The sequence below is a fragment of the Jaculus jaculus genome, chromosome 5 (genome assembly GCF_020740685.1).
Source record: "Jaculus jaculus isolate mJacJac1 chromosome 5, mJacJac1.mat.Y.cur, whole genome shotgun sequence".
Classification (NCBI taxonomy): domain Eukaryota; kingdom Metazoa; phylum Chordata; class Mammalia; order Rodentia; family Dipodidae; genus Jaculus; species Jaculus jaculus.
The window spans coordinates 45,045,899-45,066,570 of record NC_059106.1 but is presented as its reverse complement, the minus strand read 5'-3'; the positions used below and the strand labels follow the sequence as shown (position 1 = coordinate 45,066,570).

Genomic DNA, 20,672 nt, shown 5'->3' with positions numbered 1-20,672 from the left:
TGTCAACCAAGGTTACTTTATCCTGCAAAGTTATCCATTCAAATAGATGGAGAAATAAGGACATTCCATGACAAAAGCAGGTTAAAGGAGTATTTGAAGACAAAACCAGCTCTACAGAAAATACTTGATAGAATCCTCCATGCTGAACAAAAGGAAAAGCACACATATAAGGAACCTAGAAAAAACCAGCTATACTCAAATACCAGTTAACAGAAGAGAGCACAGGTAGAACAAGTAACACACACACACACACACACACACACAAATGGCAAACATAAATACACACCTTTCAATAATATCTCTTAATATCAACGGTCTCAATGCCCCAACGAAAAGACATAGATTTGCAGACTGGGTTAAAAAGCAGGATCCTACAATTTGTTGTCTCCAAGAAACTCACCTTTCTACAAAGGATAGACATTATCTTAGGGTGAAAGGTTGGAAGACGGTGTTTCAAGCAAATGGGCCTAGAAAACAAGCAGGGGTTGCTATCCTAATATCAGACAGGGTAGACTTTAGTCCGACGTTAGTCAAGAAAGATAAGGAAGGTCACTTTATATTGATTAAGGGCACACTCCAACAGGAGGACATTACAATCCTAAACATATATGCACCTAACATGGGGGCTCCCAAATTCGTCAAACAAACACTATTAGAACTAAGGTCACAGATAACACCAAACACAGTGGTGGTGGGTGACTTTAACACCCCACTCTCATCAATTGACAGGTCATCCAGGGAAAGAATAAACAGAGAGGCATCTGGACTAAATGAGGTCATAGAAGGAATGGACCTAACAGATATATACAGGACATTTCATCCAAAGGCTGCAGAATATACATTCTTTTCAGCAGCACATGGAACATTCTCTAAAATAGACCATATATTAGGACACAAAGCAAATCTTAACAAATTCAAGAAAATTGAAATAATTCCTTGCATTCTATCTGACCACAATGGAATTAAACTACAAATCAGTAGCAAGAAAGGCTATAGAGCATACACAAAATCATGGAAACTAAACAATACACTACTAAATGATGAGTGGGTCAATGAAGAAATCAAAAAGGAAATCAAAAAATTTATAGAGTCAAATGATAATGAGAACACAACATACCAAAATCTCTGGGACACAATGAAGGCAGTTCTAAGAGGTAAATTTATAGCCTTAAGTGCCTATATTAAGAAATTAGAAAGGTCGCAAGTAAACGACCTAATGCTTCGCCTTAAAGCCTTGGAAAAAGAAGAACAAGGCAAACCAAAAAGTAGTAGACGGGAAGAAATAATAAAGATTAGGGCAGAAATTAATGAAATAGAAACAAAAAGAACAATCCAAAGAATTAATGAAACAAAGAGTTGGTTCTTTGAAAGGATAAACAAGATTGATAAACCCTTAGCAAATCTGACCAAAAGAAAGAGAGAAGAGACACAAATTAATAAAATCAGAGATGAACAAGGTAACATCACAACAGATTCCAGAGAAATTCAAAAAATTATAGGGACATACTATAAAAGCATATACTCCACAAAGAATGAAAATCTGAAAGAAATGGATGATTTCCTTGATCTATATGACCTACCTAAATTAAATCAAAATGAGATTAATCACTTAAATAGACCTATAACAAACATGGAGATCCGAGCAGTTATCAATAATCTCCCAACTAAAAAAAGCCCAGGCCCGGATGGATTCACTGCTGAATTTTACCAGACTTTTAAGGAAGAGCTAACACCATTGCTTCTCAAGCTTTTCCAGGAAATAGAAAAAGAAGGAATTCTACCAAACTCCTTCTATGAGGCCAGCATCACCCTGATACCAAAACCAGGCAAAGATAGAACAAAAAACGAAAATTACAGACCAATCTCCCTCATGAACATAGATGCAAAAATTCTCAACAAAATATTGGCAAACAGAATACAAGAGTATATCAAAAAGATCATTCACCCTGACCAAGTAGGCTTTATCCCAGAGATGCAGGGATGGTTCAACATACGCAAATCTATAAATGTAATACATTACATAAATGGGTTGAAGGACAAAAATCACATGATCATCTCATTAGATGCAGAGAAAGCATTTGACAAAATCCAACATCCCTTCATGATAAAAGTCCTACAGAGACTGGGAATAGAAGGAACATATCTCAATATAATAAAGGCTATTTATGACAAGCCTACAGCCAACATATTACTAAATGGGGAAAAACTGGAAGCTTTTCCACTAAAATCAGGAACAAGACAAGGGTGTCCACTGTCTCCACTTCTATTTAATATAGTTTTGGAAGTCTTAGCCATAGCAATAAGGCAAGAGACACACATAAAAGGGATACAAATTGGAAAGGAAGAAATCAAGTTATCATTATTTGCAGATGACATGATTCTATACATAAAGGACCCTAAAGACTCTACTAGCAAGCTGTTAGAGCTGATCAAAACCTACAGCAATGTAGCAGGATACAAAATAAATACACAGAAATCAGTAGCCTTCGTATATGCTAACAACAAACACACAGAGGATGAAATCAGAGAATCACTCCCATTCACAATTGCATCAAAAAAAATAAAATACCTTGGAATAAACCTAACCAAGGAAGTAAAGAATCTATACAATGAGAACTTTAAAACGCTCAAGCGAGAAATTGCAGAAGACACTAGAAAGTGGAGAAACATCCCTTGTTCCTGGCTTGGAAGAATCAATATCGTGAAAATGGCAATCTTACCAAAAGCAATCTACACATTTAATGCAATCCCTATCAAAATTCCAAAGGCTTTCTTCATGGAAATAGAAAAAACAATCCAAAAATTCATTTGGAATCACAAAAAACCTCGAATATCTAAAATAATACTGAGCAACAAAAAAGAGGCTGGTGGTATCACCATACCTGATTTTAACCTATACTACAGAGCCATAGTAACAAAAACAGCATGGTACTGGCACAAAAACAGACATGTAGATCAGTGGAACAGAATAGAGGACCCAGATGTAAGCCCAAGTAGCTATAGCCACCTGATATTCGATAAAAATGCCAAAAATACTCATTGGAGAAGAGACAGCCTCTTCAGCAAATGGTGTTTTGAAAACTGGATAAATATCTGCAGAAGGATGAAAATAGATTCTTCTCTCTCGCCATGCACAAGAATTAAGTCCAAATGGATTAAAGACCTTAACATCAGACCGGAAACTTTGAAACTGCTAGAGGAAAAAGTAGGGGAAACCCTTCAACATATTGGTCTTGGCAAAGACTTTCTGAATACAACCCCAATTGCTCAGGCAATAAAACCACAGATTAACCACTGGGACCTAATGAAATTACAAAGATTTTGCACCGCAAAGGACACAGTGAAAAAAGCAAAGAGGCAACCTACAGAATGGGAAAAAATCTTCGCCAGCTATATATCTGATAGAGGATTAATATCTAGGATATACAAAGAACTCAAAAAGTTAACCAATAAGGAATCAAACAAGCCAATCAAAAAATGGGCTAAGGAGCTAAATAGAGAGTTCTCAAAGGAAGAAATACGAATGGCATATAAGCACCTAAAAAAATGTTCTACGTCACTAGTCATCAGGGAAATGCAGATTAAAACTACATTGAGATTCCATCTCACTCCTGTCAGATTGGCCACCATCATGAAAACAAATGATCATAAATGTTGGCGGGGATGTGGAAAAAAAGGAACCCTTCTGCACTGCTGGTGGGAATGCAATCTGGTCCAGCCATTGTGGAAAACAGTGTGGAGGTTCCTAAAGCAGCTAGAGGTTGATCTACCATATGACCCAGCTATAGCACTCCTAGGCATATATCCAAAGGACTCATCTCATTTCCTTAGAAGTACATGCTCAACCATGTTTATTGCTGCTCAATTTATAATAGCTGGGAAATGGAACCAGCCTAGATGTCCCTCAACAGATGAGTGGATAATGAAGATGTGGTACATTTATACAATGGAGTTCTACTCAGCGGTAAAGAAAAATGAAGTTATGAAATTTGCAGAAAAATGGATGGACCTGGAAAGTATTATACTAAGTCAGGTAACCCAGGCCCAGAAAGCCAAGCGCCACATGTTCTCTCTCATATGGGGATCCTAGCTACAGATGACTGGGCTTCTGTGTGAGAATGAAAATACTTAGTAGCAGAGGCCAGTAAGTTGAAAAGGAGACATAAAGGGTGGAGAAAGGAAGGGAGGAGGATACTTAATAGGTTGATATTGTATATATGTAATTACAATGATTGTAATGGGGAGGTAATATGATTGAGAATGGAATTTCAAACGGGAAAGTGTGGGGGTGGGGAGGGAGGGAATTACCATGGGATATATTTTATAATCATGGAAAATGTTAATAAAAATTAAAAAAAATAAAATGAGGGATGGGGGCTGGAGAGATGGATTAGCGGTTAAGTGCTTGCCTGTGAGGCCTAAGGACCCTGTTCAAAGCTCCATTCACCAGGACCCACGTTAGCCAGATGCACAAGGGGGCGCATGTGTCTGGAGTTCCTTTGCAGAGGCTGGAGACCCTGGTGCACCCATTCTCTCTCTCTCTCTCTCTCTCTCTCTCTCTCTCTCTCTCTCTCTCTGTCTGCTGCTCTCAAATAAATAAATAAATATGATAAACAAAAAAAAAATGAGGGATGGGAACTGGAGAGATGGCTTAGTGGTTAAGGTGCTTGCCTGCAAAGCCAAAGGACCTCAGTCTAATTCTCCAGGACCCACACAAGCCAGATGCACAAGGGGGTGCAGTGGCTGGAGGCCCTGGCATGTCCATTCTCTCCCTCTCTCTATCTCTCTTCCTCTTTCTCTCTCTCTCAAATAAATAAATGAAAATAAAAATAAAAATGAGGGATGGAGGATTCTTTCAGAAAGTAAACATAACTCATGTACTCTATAACCAGAAAGCTTATCCTCTCAGAATCCAACTTGTTATACTTAAATTTTTCTTTTATCCAGACATGGTGGTTCACACCTGTAATCCCAGTACCCAGAAAGTGAAGGCAGGGTGAGTTGTTGGCCAGTGTGGTCCCTGATGCCCCCAAAACATTACAGGCCATTGTCGAGGCCCTTGGTTTCCCACCAGGAATAGATGGTAAGACCCTATTGCTGAAGACTCCACATACTTGGGCTGCAAGGCCACTGAGAAATCCTGCTGGAACTGAGCTGATAACCTCTTCCATGTAGACCAGCTGACAGAAAGCTGGAAGAAGCCATTCTGCATGCAGTTCAATGGGAGAGAGAGAAATAACCAGTGAAGATACTCAACAGTGGACATTGCAAGCCTTACAATTGCCCAGACAGGCCAAATGAGTCAATGGGTGCAATAGTGGCACATCTGTCATGGTGGAAACCAACCGCCCTCTAATTGGACTAGAGGCCCTCTCCATAAGAAGGAATACATCCCTGATACTGAAAACCTAAAACAGTGGTAGTCATGAGCCCTAGGGGTGTAACTTCTGCTATTGTCTGGCTAAATGTACATATTAGGCTCATCAAACTGCCCAGTAAGCACTTCTCTTAATGTTCACACCCTTATATTAATGCTACTCTCACTTTTGGTAGGGAACCTGCTCTTTCCAGATGGCAGGAACCTTGGGATGACTCAGAAGGCATCATGGTGCTGGGCAGAAGTGACAGGAGTGCTCAGCAGTGCAGTATCTCTATCACACCTTCCAACGCTCAGGGTCCATTGCTGTAGAGGTGGCAGAAAGAACGTAAGAGCCAAAGGAAGGGTAGGGCTCCTTACAATATGCTCCTCCAGACACAAAATGGCCTGGATATTCATGACCTCACAGTGCCTGACACTACCTACACAAGACCCTCATAATAGGAGGAAAAGATCATGACATCAAAATAAAAGAGACTGATTGAGAGGAGGAGGAAATATGATGGAGAATGGAGTTTCAAAGGGGAAAGTAGAGGGAGGGAAAGTATTACTATGGGATATTGTTTATAATCATGGAAGTTGTTAATAAAAATAATAATAATAAATATTTTTTTAAGTGAAGGCTGGAAAAGCAGGAATTCTGAGGCTAGCCTAGGGTTCTGAGACAGCCTGAGCTATATGTTAAGCTCCTATTAACAAAATAATTTTTCTGTATAGTTCTGTTTGTATTACAAGATTACAAAACCATTAATCCTTGAGCCGGATCTGGTGGTGCATACCTTTAATCCCAGCACTCAGGAGGCAGAGGTAGGAGGATCGTTGTGAGTGTGAGGCCAGCCTAAGACTACATAGTAAATTGAATTTCAGGTCAGCTTGGGCTAGAGTGAGACCCTACCTTGAAAAACCAAAAAAAAAAAAAAAAAAAAAAAAGGAAGACCATTAATCCCTTTTCTATTTTCTATGAAACACAAAAAGTTTAAGAAAAGAACAACAACAAAAATATCCTTCAGCCTGCTCACCATATATAGAAATATTTATTTATTTTAGCATACTAGGAAACTAACACATACATGTTCAAGGACAGATATGTGAGAACACTCATGGGGCACTGTGTGGAGCCACAAAAAACAAGATAAAGACTTAAATATTCAAGTTTGGGGCTTGTTTTTAAAAGTATGATGCACGACAGGCAGCTCAAAAAAGCCATCTTTGCACTGTTCCCAGTTCCATCTCTCCGTCTGCCCTAGCTACCTCCAGTGCCTGCCTTCTCTTCCTCCAGAGTCCTGCAGCCCTTGCTTCCTCTTCACCTGCTGCATCAGCTCACCGGTGCCCCACCACGTCAGACGCAACTGCGGATGCTGCTCTGCGATCATCACCAAGGGTTTGAAGGAAAGAAGGAAGTTGTCAAGGAGGCAGAGAATGGAAGAAAAGCCCATGCCAATGGGGATGCTAATGAGGAAAATGGTGAACTGAGGCTGACAACGAGGTAGATGAAGAAGAATGTGGGGAGGAAGGTGATGGTGAGGAAGATGGAGATGAAGATGAGGAGGCTGAAGCAACTAAAGATGATGAGGATGATATGACTACCAAGAAGCAGTAAGACAGATGAGGATAACTAGATAGCAAAAAAGGAAAAGTTATTGAAAACAATCCACTGTGACCTATTTACCCTCCACTTCCCATCTCTGAATCTAAATGTGGTCACCTTGGACTAGAGAGGCAGGCCTGCCTGCCTGCCAACCACAGGCAGTGCCACCCGCAATGACACACACTCTTCACCCACCACCAAAACCACAGTGAGAACTTGCAACAGGGGAGGAGAAAACCAAAACTTCCAAGGCCCTGCTTTTTTTTTTTCTTAAAAGTACTTGAAAAGGAAAATTTGTTTGTATTTTCGATTTACATGTTATATGTTTGCACATATTGTTAGAGGTCAGCCAGCCTTAATGATAACAGATGACCAGACCAGCCTTCAAAGCATTTTCTGTCCTACTTCTGGCTTTACTTGTGGTGTAACCTTGTTCAATATAATCTCAACGGAGAAAAACAAATCCTTGTTTAAAAAAAAAAAGACTGGAGAGATGGCTTAGAGGTTAAGGCACTTGCCTGCAAAGCCAAAGAACCTCAGTTCAATTCCTCAGGGCCCACATAAGTCAGATGCACAGGTGGCACATGCATCTGGAGTTTGTTTGCAGTAGCTGGAAGCCCTGGTATGCCCATTCTCCTGTCTCTCTCTCTCTCTCTTTCAACCTCTTTCTCTCTCGCAAATAAATAAGTAAAAATAATTCTTTAAAAAAAAAAAAGGACGGATGTGGTGGCGCACACCTTTAATCCCAGCACTTGGGAAGCCAAGATATAGGAGGATTACTGTTAGTTCAGGGCCAGCCTGAAACTTCAGAATGAATTCCAGGTCAGTCTAGGCTAGAAGACCCTAACTCAAAACAAACAAGCAAAACCAACAAAAAACACTTGTATTCCCAGCAGTGCAATAACGTTTTTGTGTATATATTTAGTTGTACTATAGGCAGTTGGTTTGTATGAGATAGTTAAAAAGACAAAGATCAGGGCTGGAGGGATGGCTAAGTGGTTAAGGCGTTTGTCTGCAAAGCCTAAGGACCCATATTCAACTCTCCAGATCCCACGTAAGTCCGACATACAAAGGTGAGGCAAGTGAAAGGTTGCACATGCCCACTAGGTGACATAAATGTCTGCAGTTCAATTTCAGTGGCTGAAGTGCAATGTCCCCCCTCCAAAATATATATATATATATATATATATATATATATATATATATATATATATATGTATGTATGTATCACTGAAAAAAAGATAAAGATAAAAGGTTTCTATTTTCTTTGAGGGGGAAGGGTCTATGAAGTTGCTATTTGTTTGTTTATTTTGGCTTGTCTGATGTATGTGTGAAACAATGCCCAACAATAAACCGGAATTTTATTTTGCTGAGTTGTTATTTTAAAAAGGGGGGGAAAGGGCTGGAGAGATGGCTCAGCAGTTAAGGCACTTCCCTGCAAAGCCTTAACACCCCAAGTTCAGTTCCCCAGTACCCATGTACAAGCCAGATGTAGAAAGCTGCACAAGCATTTAGAGTCCATCTGCAGTGGCTAGAGGCCCTGGTGAGTCCATTCATTCTCATTCTCTCCTTCTCTCTCTCTCCTTGCAAATAAATAAATAAAATATTTATTTTTAAAAAGGGGGACTAGAGGGCTAGAAAAATGGCTTAGTGGTTAAGGTGCTTGCCTGCAAAACAAAACCCAAAAGACCCAGGTTCAATTCTGCAGGATCCACATAAGCCAAATGCACAAGGTAACACAAACATCTGGAATTCCTTTGCTATGGCTGGAGGCCCTAGCCCAACTACTCTCTCTCTCTCTCTCTCTCTTTAGTAAAAATAAAACATTTTAAATAAATTTTAAAAGGCTGGAAAGATGGCTTAGCAGTTAAAGCACTTGCCTGTGAAGCCTAAGAACTCAGGTTCAATTCCCCTGAACCCACATAAGCCAGATGCACATGGTGGCATATGCATCTAGAGTTCATGTGCAATGGCTAGAGGCCCTGGCATGCCCATTCTCTCCCTCTCTCTAGCAATTTTTAAAAAAATTAAAAATATTTTTAAAAAGAAAAAATATGATGTGCATTCATAAAGGAATACTACACACCAAAGAAAAGAGTAAAGCAAATGTGGATGTGATGTGCCAAGACGAAGCCGAGTGAAAAGTATGAAGTGTGCTTGCAGGCTCTTTGAAACACTAAACTAAGATGCTCTTCCATGGCTAGGCTGGCTCTGGACTAACAAAAGAGAAACTCAATGGCTACCCAGGGAAGGAAAACAGGGGTAGGCAACCAAAATAAAAGGGAGGAAGACATTTCTCACTGTATAATGTTCTTGTGAGATTAAAAAAGAAAAAAAAGCAGCTGGGCGTGGTGGTACACACCTTTAATCCCAGCACTCAGAGGCAGACGTTGGAGGATCGCTGAGAGTTTGAGGCCATCCTGAGACTTCATAGTGAATTCCAGAACAGCCTGGGCTAGAATGAAACCCTACCTAGAAAAACAAAAAAGGGGGAGGTCTCATGTAGCCCAGGATGGCCCCAAACTCACTGTGAAGCTGAGGCTGGCTTTACACTCTTAACCCCTAAACTGCACCAGACCTGCTGGTCTTTCCATTAGTAATGCAAGGACAAGGCCATGGTGCTGGTGTCACTTTCTCTTGCAGTACTGTTGTAGGCAATTTTCAATAACTAGCTAAATCCAGTAGAGCTCCTCCTCCCAAGCTTCTCTGCACCACTGCCCCCACCCCAGTGAATGTGGAAAACACATGCTCTGCCTTATGGGAGAGCACATGCCATCAGTGCCATCAAGGGAAGTTGGAAGTTGTGGCATGCCTTATTTCAGCATTCAGCCACTCTGGCTGCTGAGAAAATCTATGGAGCTCAAGACAAGTTTGGATAACAAGGAAAGCAGGAAAATTGATGGAGGAAAGCCAGTCAGTGTGATGAATAGGCTGGTCCAGAACAGCAGGTGACGGCAATGCAGGTGCGGGACTGGCAGGGAAGGAAGATGGTCCATGCACAGCAGATGGATGGAGATGCTCAATCATCCTCAGGACAAGCACATGCTGCCACACAGCCCTGCCTGCTCTGGCCTGCTCTGCACTCACTAGCAGGGTGCAGCCCTCACTCCCAGAGGCTCTGCAAACCCACAGCAGGTGGGAAGGGGAGGAAGAGCAGGCAAGAGGAAGATCCATCCTATTGCAAGCTAGACTTGGGGGCCAACTGAGTGGCTTCTTCTGACTGTGCTGTTTTCCGCCAGCTCACAAACACATATCCTTTTTTTTTTCTCACAGAGGGAGCTTACACTGCTGAGAAAGGCAGTAAGAGTGACTTGTTCACCCAGGACTGCAGGCTATCTGCCACAAGGGAAGTTCAGTGAACAATGGAGAGTGCAGGGCAAACCAGAGCCACGGACCAGGCCACTTCACATTCACTTCTTCACAGAATGCAGACCAGCCAGTTGGGGTCAAATTTGCAATAGAGCAAGTAGGGGTATTTACTTCCTGCAACTATCGAAGATTACCAGGGAGATAAAAAATACAGCAAGAAAAAGCATTCAACTACAGCTGGGGTGTGGCTCCGAGGCACTTGCTGACTAGCATGCCCAAGGCCCTGGGTTTGATTCCCAGAAGGAGGAGGAAAAAGAGGGAGAGAGAGAGAGTACATAACAGACAGACCACTTAACTCTTGTCTCAGAGCAGGTACACCTTAAAAATGTCCATGACACACCGCGTTCAATTACCCCAGCCAACGCGGAATGAATCTAAATGGTGATCCCATAATCCATGTCTCATGAACAAAGGCTCAGAAGGGCCAGACAGCCCCTCACAGGGTCAACACTACTCCTTTCAGCTCAGCTGCAGTCAAACAAGGGGTGGCCCGGGCAAGATATCTGCCCCTATCCCCAAGCTATCTGCTGGACCCCAGTTCTAGGAACAAAAGCACTGTAAAAAGACTTCTAGCTTCACTAAGACACATTAAAGAATTAATTATAAAGTAAAGCTGAAGGAGAAAATTAATTTTAGCAACACAAGAGGTTACTTTTTTTTCCTGGAGATGGGGGAGGAAACAGTTATTTTCGTTTTCATCCTGGGGGCACAAGCTGGGAGCTGTCCAGTCGATAACCTGGCCATCAGAACAAGGTTTGTAATTAAAAGGTCAGTGACCTGGAAAGCCAGGGCCCCACTCCCAGAGCTTCTCAGTAATGACGGAGCTATTAAATTAAGACTGTTATGAAATCAATGCTAAAAAAGCTTTCATGGTAACGAGATTCCATTCAAGGACATGCAAACTACCTCATGAAATGGATGTAAATGATAAAAAAAAAAAGAAAAGTAATAAAAGAGAGTTAAATTGAAATCTGTGTAAGAATTTACTCCTCCTTAAAAGACTCCAATGAGAGAAGACCTTCACCTCAACCCCAAGACCAAGGTTAAGACCATCAGGTTTCTTCAAGTTCATTTCCAAAAATGAGGTGGAATAAGGAAGTATAGTGGTATATTTTATTTAGTTTGCCTCCTTTGCCCCAGGACTATTTATCAGATAAAGGGAAAAAAGGAGCCCTTGACTTATATCAGAAGGGCACAGTGTCAGCCAACACCCTCTCACCCTACTGAGCAAGACTGCAAAAAAACATAGGATGGTCATCTTGTTCTACAAGTTTGACTTATAACAAACATGTCAGTAAGGATAGCCAACTGACAACTCCATCTTCTCCCCCACCTCTTCTTCCTTCTGCCCCCCACTCCCAGACATTATTCCTGTCCACCTTGTGCTCGGCCTGTAGAGCATACTGGGTAACAGACTGCCTCCTACACAGTGTGGTTAGACAGGGTGTCAAATCACCATCCGCTCATGGACAGTAATTTCTAACTCTAACTTTCAGGACTGCTCTGTCACTGTATGTTCTTCTGGCCTCCTGGACAGCAGCCTGCTTAAAGCCCTAGATATGTTGCTGCCTGGCAAGAAATGCTTCTATACACAGACCAGCTCCATAAGGGATTAAACCATGCATCTCCATGTGCAGCTGACGGCAGTGGACGTGTCATGTGCAGAATCCAGTGGGTGGACAGAGAACAAAAGCATTTGTTCTAATTCTCCTGACAGTGAGCAGCTGCTTTCCCCTTTCATCCAAAAAAAAAAAGAAAAAAAAAACCTGATAAAAGGAAGAAATGCTGTAAATTACATAAAATGGCAGCACAAACTTCAAAGAAAATGATAAATGATTCTAATAACTTCATGTTTCTCATTAATGACTCTGTATTTAGACTTTAAAGCATCTGAAGAGATCCCAAAACAAAAAACCAAACAAGACAGATCCTTACAAAGCAAACCAATGCTCTTTCCAACACTAGCCCACTCACTCCCCTCGGCCCATCAGACGGTGTGACACTCCTGTCCACAGAGGATCACAGGAAGCCCCTGCTGCAGGCTGTGTGGTCACAGCAGCACAAACTTGGCGGATGTGCCTAAAGTAACCCTCATTTTCCACTGAACTGACATGTACTACAGGGACCTCGATTTCTATATTAAATATTAAATAATATTAAAAGAAAAACAAAATTGGATTTGCCTTTTCAGGAAAGAGATGTTTATTAAAAAAAAAAGTAGAGATTATAATTCAAGTCAATGCTCCACTGCAATTCCCCAGAGTGACATCTGCTAGAAAAAGCCAGGCTACAGTAGCTGAGTGTTCTCCAAAAGCCAGAGCTCCAAGCCCCCCACTGCAACGACATGGCAGGGAGACCAGAATGAGGATGCCAGGACCTTGGTCTCTTCCCTCCAGCCCCTGTGACCAGTGAGCCAACTCTCCTTCCACAGCTACTGTTAGGGACAGGGCAGATGCTCCTCTCTTGTCCCCATCAGAAATGATGCCAAGCACACTCCTCATGTAAGCCTGACCCAAGGAACAGCGGAAATTAAAAAAGTGAAGTTTAAATCCGCAACGGGGCTTTTCATCCCTAGATGCTGATCAAACCTTGGAATTCTCTGCCCAGAAGAGGTCCTGCCAGAACTTATCCTATTGGGATTCAACTCGGAAATGGGTAATTACTGACTGAAGTAGTATTTCAGAGGATAATGGAGATGGGTGATTAGCTCCAGTGATTCCGGGCTTAAGTACAGGGTAAACTCATGTGGTTCTCTTTAGACTAGGAAGGGTCAGGTAGCCTGTCAGGGTTCCCAATGTCCCAAATTCTAAAAACTCTCACCTAAATCAGGAGTCCACTCCACAGGTATATGTTCATGCCCACTCACATGTCACCCTATGAGACATGTGACATCCACCTGGTTAAGATCCAATCCACCCCCACCAATCCTGGGCTCCTCATCCCCACATGTCCTGCTTTATGTTCTTCCATGGCACTTGCCACCTGACATACCACAGGCTTCATTTTCCATGTGTTCACTGCCTATCACCCCATCCCCCCCCTTAAAACAGAAGCTCTGCGAGGACAGGGACTGTGTCTTTTCTGTTGTTGGCAAATTCCCAGTAGAGAGAACAGGGCATGGCAGAGTGGAGGCTCACTCCAGGGTGAACTGATTAATTAATCAGTTGTTTTTTTTAAGAGCAACAAATACTAATTGCACAGAACAGTTTCCTCTCCATAGTAATTACAAGCCAAGTGACTCAAAAGAAGTATTATTTTGTCCGTAGTTTTTCCCTCTGCCTTTCTCCCTCTCCCAGTCAGGGATTTATTAAAATTAAACAGATTAGATGGAGCTCCTGATACTAAAACTGCTCAGCAAAGCCTGCGGTGGGGAAGTGCCGAGCAAACACCAGAGACATTTGTCTCTAAATTGCTCTAAATACCTTCTGCAAATGAAATTCTAACCCAGCTGCGTTTGAGAGAAAATGAGGACTAACTGGTCATTGTCAGTGGAAGAGAAGATCAGACAGTTATAATATTGCACAATATACTGGGCTAAGGATCTCTCAGCAACCATAGATTTTGTCTCAGGTTACCCCGGGTAATCAGCTCAGCTTTTAGTCTCAGCTTTCCCCCACTTCAATGCTTTGATGAGAGAGCTGAAATCCCCAAGCTTTTATGATGAATTACTCCCCATAGGTACACATATTTCAAGGAAAAACTCTTTTATGGCATGATGCTTCGGAGTAGAGAGGCCAGCTAACATACTCCAAATTTTAATAATCTCCTAATGGTGGGAATGAGTACCATGCGGCGCAGCACCCTTACCAACCTTCTACTATGCAGCTGCTGTGCATGAAATGTTGGGGCTGACCACACCCGAACCTAGTGAATGGGGCTCAGCAATGATCAACCAGGTATAAAACCAAGATGGTCCTGAAGTACTTCAGTGAGACCACAGAGGAACCCTAAGAAATGGCACCAAAACATTCCATTTATTCTCGACAAAAATGACTCTAACACCACAATTTTTGAGGACAACATTCTAGCTTTCTTTTGTTTTAAACATTCCAGCTTTTAAAGAGGGAAAAAAAAAATGTGTTTTAGGGTGAAGAAAACTCACTTTTCTTCCCTCATGTTACATAAAGGCTTTAAACAACTTCTTAGATTTCTAGAAAAGTGAATGTCCCAAGAATAAGAAGTTCATTTTTTTTTTTTTAGGTTGGTTGGTTTCTTGCCATCATTTCACTCACATAAATAAAATTTTAAGAAAAGAAGAGGGAAGGAGGAGGGAGGGAAGGCAGAAAAGAGAAAATGAAAACAAAAACTATTAAATTCCAACAGAAATAGAAGAGATTCTGTCTGCTTCACACAGTTTTGAACTGGTCAGGATCCATTTCACTCCTGCTTACAGAAATATAACATAGTAATTGTCCACTCCAGTTTAGAAGTGGGACTGAGCCCTGGCCCCTGGATCAACCTTAACCTGACTTTGTTTATTAACGTCTTTCCCCTGTCCTTCAAATCTTTCTTTACTGAAGCAGCATGCCTCCTACTCTAAAGCAAGGTCTGATGGACTAGAAACCAAAGTCCTCCACAGTCTTACCCAATGGGCCAATTTTGCTACTGAATGCTGACTGTGATGTGATGCCCTTGGCCTTATATCTGGTGCTTAATTATCCAAATCGTGTCATCTCTCTGCTTCATCCTGAGAAAATAAAACCTGCATTCCTTTGGGGTAGGGTGGTCACCTCACCCCCACCACTACACAAATGGACACAGCCATGGGGATCCAAGACTTACTCAGGGCCTACCTGCCGCACTGTGACTTCCACCTGCCCCAGCCCAGCCCTTTCTGCAGCCTACTCTGCATGGCCATAGGAATCTGTACCTTTCTTCTTAAGAAATGCTCTCCTGGTCGAAAGTGGGCTCTGGCGGACCCGAGAATTTTGTAGGAACTTCACTGCTGTGGCAATCTGGTGGAGAGATAAAACACAGAGAGAGGGAGAGAGAGAGTAAACTTCAATAATGTAAACTGCAAGATAGAAAAACCCTATGAGTTCCCAGGGCCATAGGAATCAGGCACATTGTTAGAATCAAATGTGTAATAAACCATCTCTTACACTTGAAATCCACCTAAATGTAAGACTAGGTGGCTTCCCTGTCCTCACTGGCTTCCTATATCTGACTAAATCAAATCTAATCTCCTTGCCTCACTTTTTGGACCTGTCTTGAGCTTTTCCTGCCTTCTCTATTTGAGCTCATTCAGTGTCTACCCTTATACTGCACACCATCTTTCTGGAAGGTTTCCTGCCTCTACCTCCTTACACACCTCTCTCTCCCTCCCCCCACCCCTCACACACACACAGAGAGAGAGAGAGAGAGACAGACAGAGAGAGAGAGAGAAAGAGAGAGAGAGAGAACAGCCCTTTTATAGCCTGTTCTTACTCCTCAGAGCCTCACCCTAAATAAGTAAACCCTCTCTGATCTCCCTATTCTCTTAAGTTCTTCAATGCTGAAGTGTGAACCATATAATTGAAGACATAATTATACAGTCTTCTCATGTTCAAGCTGCCTTCCCAACTATACTGCAAGAAACAGAGGGGAAGAGACTGTGCTCCATGTACAGAACCTGGCAAAGTACTAGCTGCAGGGGACTGGCTAAGAGGTGGTACACACAGCTGCCACACTGGTCCCTCCTATGTAGTGGAGCTGAATTCAAAAGGCGCATTCATGGGCTGGAGAGATGGCTCAGCTGTTAAAGTGCTTGCCTGCAAAGCCTGATGACCTGGGTTGGCTTCACCAGTTCCCACATAAAGCCAGATGCACAGAGCATCACATACATCTTGTGTCTGTTTGCAGTGGCAGAAAAGCCCTTGCATGCCCATACTCTCTCTTGCAGTTGCTCATTCTCACTCTGTCTCTCAAATAAAATAATTTTTTTAAAAAGCTTTCAAAACACTAGGCTTGGGGTTCTCTGGTTAAAGCTAACAGACTGACTACCCCTGGTATGAATATTTGTTGAACTCTTCATATCTTTAAATAAACCCCTTGGGGATTGATGGGAAACTGCTAAAAGTACTGACCTTCATATAAGTGAGCACACACAGGGCATGTGTTCATACACTGCCTTCCTGCTCTCCACAGCAGACACTGGTCCTACCAGGTGGGAAGTGCCAACCTGCTCCAGGTAGAACTGTCAGTATTCACCTCATCAAAACCAAAAGAATATGGTCTCTTGTAACAGGAAAGGGCAACAGGCTTTGTAGTTCACTCTTAAGTTACTGGGGGGAAAAGTTTCAGGATCTAAAAGGAAGTTTTCTGTGATTCTCAAACTAAAGGCAACAGCTATACCAAGATTCAAACAAATAGTACTACAACTATAAATAAAATTCAAGCTGCAAATTGTATCCTTCCTCATATTTTGTATAAATTAATCCTGACACCAGACAGAGCTCTAGGGACAAAAAGAAGTTAAAGGGGGCTAGGGAGATGGCGCAATGGTTTCAGAGCACTTGCCATGCAAGCATGAGAACCCGAGAGTAGAGGAGTTCAATAACCCAGCACCCATGTAAACAGCTGGGTGAGTGGCTACTCATGCCTATAACCCCATTTCTGTGAGCAGTAACAACCAGGGAATTGCTGGGGCTCAGAAAAAATGACAGCTCTGGGTTCAAAGTGAGAAAATCTGTCACAAGAAAATACAGAGGTGAGCAGTAGAGGACACCCCAATGGTCTCCTCTGTCTTCCACACATGCATACATGGGACATGGAACATATGCATCTGCACACACACATACCACACCACATGTACTACCCATGCACATGCAAGGGAGGGAAGAAGGGGAAGAGGAAGACAAATCAGAAAGGGAGTTAAAAAGGTCAGGCATGGTGGCACACGACTTCAATCCTAGCACTTGGGAAGCAAAGGTAGGAGGATCGCCATGAGTTCGAGGCCACCCTGAGACATAATGAATTCCACGTCAGCCTGGGCTACCGCAAATCCCTACCTCAAAAAACCAAAACCAAGACCAAAAACAAAATAAAACAAAAATAAGTAAATAAAGGGGGAGAAAAGACTAAAGAAACTCCCTTACTCCTCCTATAACCCTACTATGAGAAGCTTACCCTAGGTTTCTCCTTAATGGTTAAACTCAGGATCCTGACACTCTAGATCTGGGTGTGTCCCATCTGAGACACACTAGATGTCAGAGCCCAGCCCAGCTGCCTATGGGGCAATTGACCCCAACATTGTACAAAGCACCAACCACCAGCCCAGAAAGCAGAGACAATTAACCAATTCTGGACTAAAGAAAATTCAGTGTGGAAGTTTCTAGAACCCCTAGGCCTCATACTTATCCCCTCAACCAGATCACCTAAGGATGCACCAAAAAAAATTTTTTTTCAAGAAAATTCTAACAAATATCTACAACACTCAAATGTTTTGATGAAGAGATGAGAGGCACAAGAAGAAGAAAGAGAAATGAAAATCAAAGGAAGCAGGGGGCTGGGGAGATGGCTCAGTGGTTAAAAGTGATTGTTTGCAAAGCCTGTCAGCCCAGGTTCAATTCCCCAAACGCCCATGTAAAGTCTAAATACATAAATATTAAAAAAATAAAAAGGCTGGAGAGATAGCTAGCAGTTTAGGTGCTTGCCTGCGAAGCCTAAGGACCCAGGTTCAATTCCCCAGTACCCACATAAGCCAGATGCACAAGGTAGCATATGTGTATGGAGTTAATTAGCAGTGGAGGCACTGGTGTGCCCATTCTCTAGCTGCCTCTCTCTCTCTCCCACTCGCTCGCCTACTCTCAAATAAAAATAAATAAATAAACAAAATATTTTTAAAAAGGAAAAAAAGATGGACTGGAGAGATGGCTTAGCAGTTAAGCGCTTGCCTGTGAAGTTCGAGGCTCGATTCCCCAGGACCCACATTAGCCAGATGCACAAGCGGGCACACGCATCTCGAGTTAGTTTGCAGTGGCTGGAAGCCCTGGCATGCCCATTCTCTCTTTCTCTATCTGCCTCTTTCTCCCTCTGTCTGTCACTCTCAAATAAATAAATGAAAATAAACAATAAAAAAATTTTTTAAAGAAAAAGAAACCAGATGAGGGAAAGAGAAAGATGGAGGCAAGAGGAGATGCAAGGGGGTAGGGAAGAAGAAAGGCCTGTGCTCCAGAAAGAGGGACTGGGGCACATCGAAGGCCCCAAGGGGTCAACGCCAATCTGCACTGCTCAGATGGCTCAGGGACATTGTTTTTCACCTAGAGAAAAAAAAAATACACCTTCAACACACAAGAAAATGACAGTATTGGTATCATGCAGCAGGCTCTGTGGCTGTGGCGTGTGTACCAGGTGTCACAGGAAATGTGGATGAACAGGTCTTAGGCAGGAGATGCCAGCAGCACAGCTCCTGTCATTCACCCATACAAAGAGAAACCCTTCCTGCAGCCTTCCAAAATTTCCCATGACAGGGAAAGACAACAGAATCATGCCACTAAAACATCCAGGTTTCACCTTGCTTTTTTAATATAGTCCTTGGTCTATGCATTTCTGGTCAGAGAGCAAAGTTCTGATGGGTTTAATGGTGCACTCAATGCAGTGCTTGGCGCATTCCATCAATTTTTTTTTAAAAATTGCATCTCTTATTTCTTTAAATACATTAATCAGCCTAGTGTAGGCAAAACGGATCCATTGGACAATGCAATAAACATGAATTATCATCTATCCAACACGCATAATGGCTTAAAAATACATAATAGCAGGTGTAGTTTAAATGATTAGTTATTACACCTGTGGTGGGTCTGATTCAATTGGGAAAAATCATCTTTAATAGGTTAAAAGGTTTAGATCACCATGCTTTCCTTAAAGTGGCTGCAGAGAGGGGATGATGGAGTGCTCTGTCATTAGTAATTCATTTAAGAAAAACATGGGGGATACAGCAAAGAACAGCATAAACGAGTGAATCCAATTTAAACATCAGGTAAAGTAGAAAACACCTTTTAAAAAAGCAAGATAAATGAATTTGGAAGGGAGATGAAATTGACGTATTTATTTTAACGGGAATTTGACAAAGTCCCGGCACACTTCAAACTTGCAAAAATATGAACAATTTCTTTTAAAGTTTCCATTCACTAATTTCAAGTCATATAAAATAATACTGTCAAACACCTACATAAAGTGTATTTGGGGCTTGTTTATGTTCCTCTTGATCTTTGTCTGAAAATGCAGGTGACAGGCAAATAACATATTTAACAGCACTGATATCACTACACCAGATGCAAAAATATAAAGCACCCAAACTAATAGCCTCAACATAATGTGCTGAATAAGAAAGATGCCCAGATAAGCAACCACATGCAAGTGTGAACATTGGAAAACCTCTCTCCTCCTTTCACTCATTATTTCTCCAGCTACTCTTCACTCTCCTTCTCCCTCCCCACAAGACACTGGCGCTTTGAAATGGGGAGGGGAGGGTTTGTCCAACCTGGAATTTTATAGCCTGATGATTCATACGTTGATGGTAAAAGAGTTCCCAAAACTCCTTACCAATAATGCAAAGATCTTCGCTCACTGAATAACTGATAGGATGTTCGGTTTGGGCCTCTCACCCGCCTATTGTTGGACACTTTTCATTAACTTCATGAAGCAATTCAATTGACTTTCCTCTGCAGAGATCCAACACACACAGCACTCTTGTTGGACGCAATGATGGGGAGCCTGCAGCCTGTCCTGTATGTACTACAGTTTGATTTTCTAATTAGAAGATAAATGTGACTATTCATGGGTTATATTTGTGCCCAACTAAATTATATAAATTCAGGGCAAATCTTCCGCCTCAATGTCAAAGATGTAAAATGGAGATGGAATTTTACTGCACATGTTGTTAGAGTATAGCAAGCCAGGGAAAAATTCAGGCTCAAAGTGCCTAAGGCTTGTTGTTGAGCCACTTGCTGTGGGGTCCACAACATATATGCCAACTCTCCCCAACTCTTGCATTGGCTGAGTTCGTAATGAGTGAACCTCAAATCACCAGCCACTACCTTTAACTCAGAAGAGAACAAAAGCAAAGTTTCTCATTCCTCCCAAGCTTCAAAAACAGCAGAACAAAACAGCCTTGTCACTACCAACTCCACAATTTTAGAGAAGTTTATCATTTTCATCACTTGTCCCTTTTAAAGCTAGAGGGAAAACTAGAGAAGAATAAATTCTCATCTCTGCAGTCTTGTAACAGTGGTTACTGTGGAGTCCCTGACAGCAGCTGAGGAAAAAGAGGGGGACTTCAGGTTGAAAATATACCTTTGGATCCAAGATGATTAGCCAATTGAGAGAGATTTGTGTTCGAGAGACCGAGATTTGTAA

The 20,672-nt window shown here is 42.0% G+C and overlaps 1 protein-coding gene across 1 annotated transcript in view; it reads right to left on the bottom strand.

The window, feature by feature from the left end:
* The window catches only part of Pex14 (peroxisomal biogenesis factor 14), a 191,345-nt gene that overhangs the window by 115,507 nt on the left and 55,166 nt on the right, over positions 1-20,672 (bottom strand). The window contains exon 3 of the mRNA XM_045150854.1: positions 15,205-15,289. Within this exon, the coding sequence (XP_045006789.1) occupies positions 15,205-15,289 (85 nt within the window). The remainder of the gene's footprint in view (positions 1-15,204; positions 15,290-20,672) is intronic.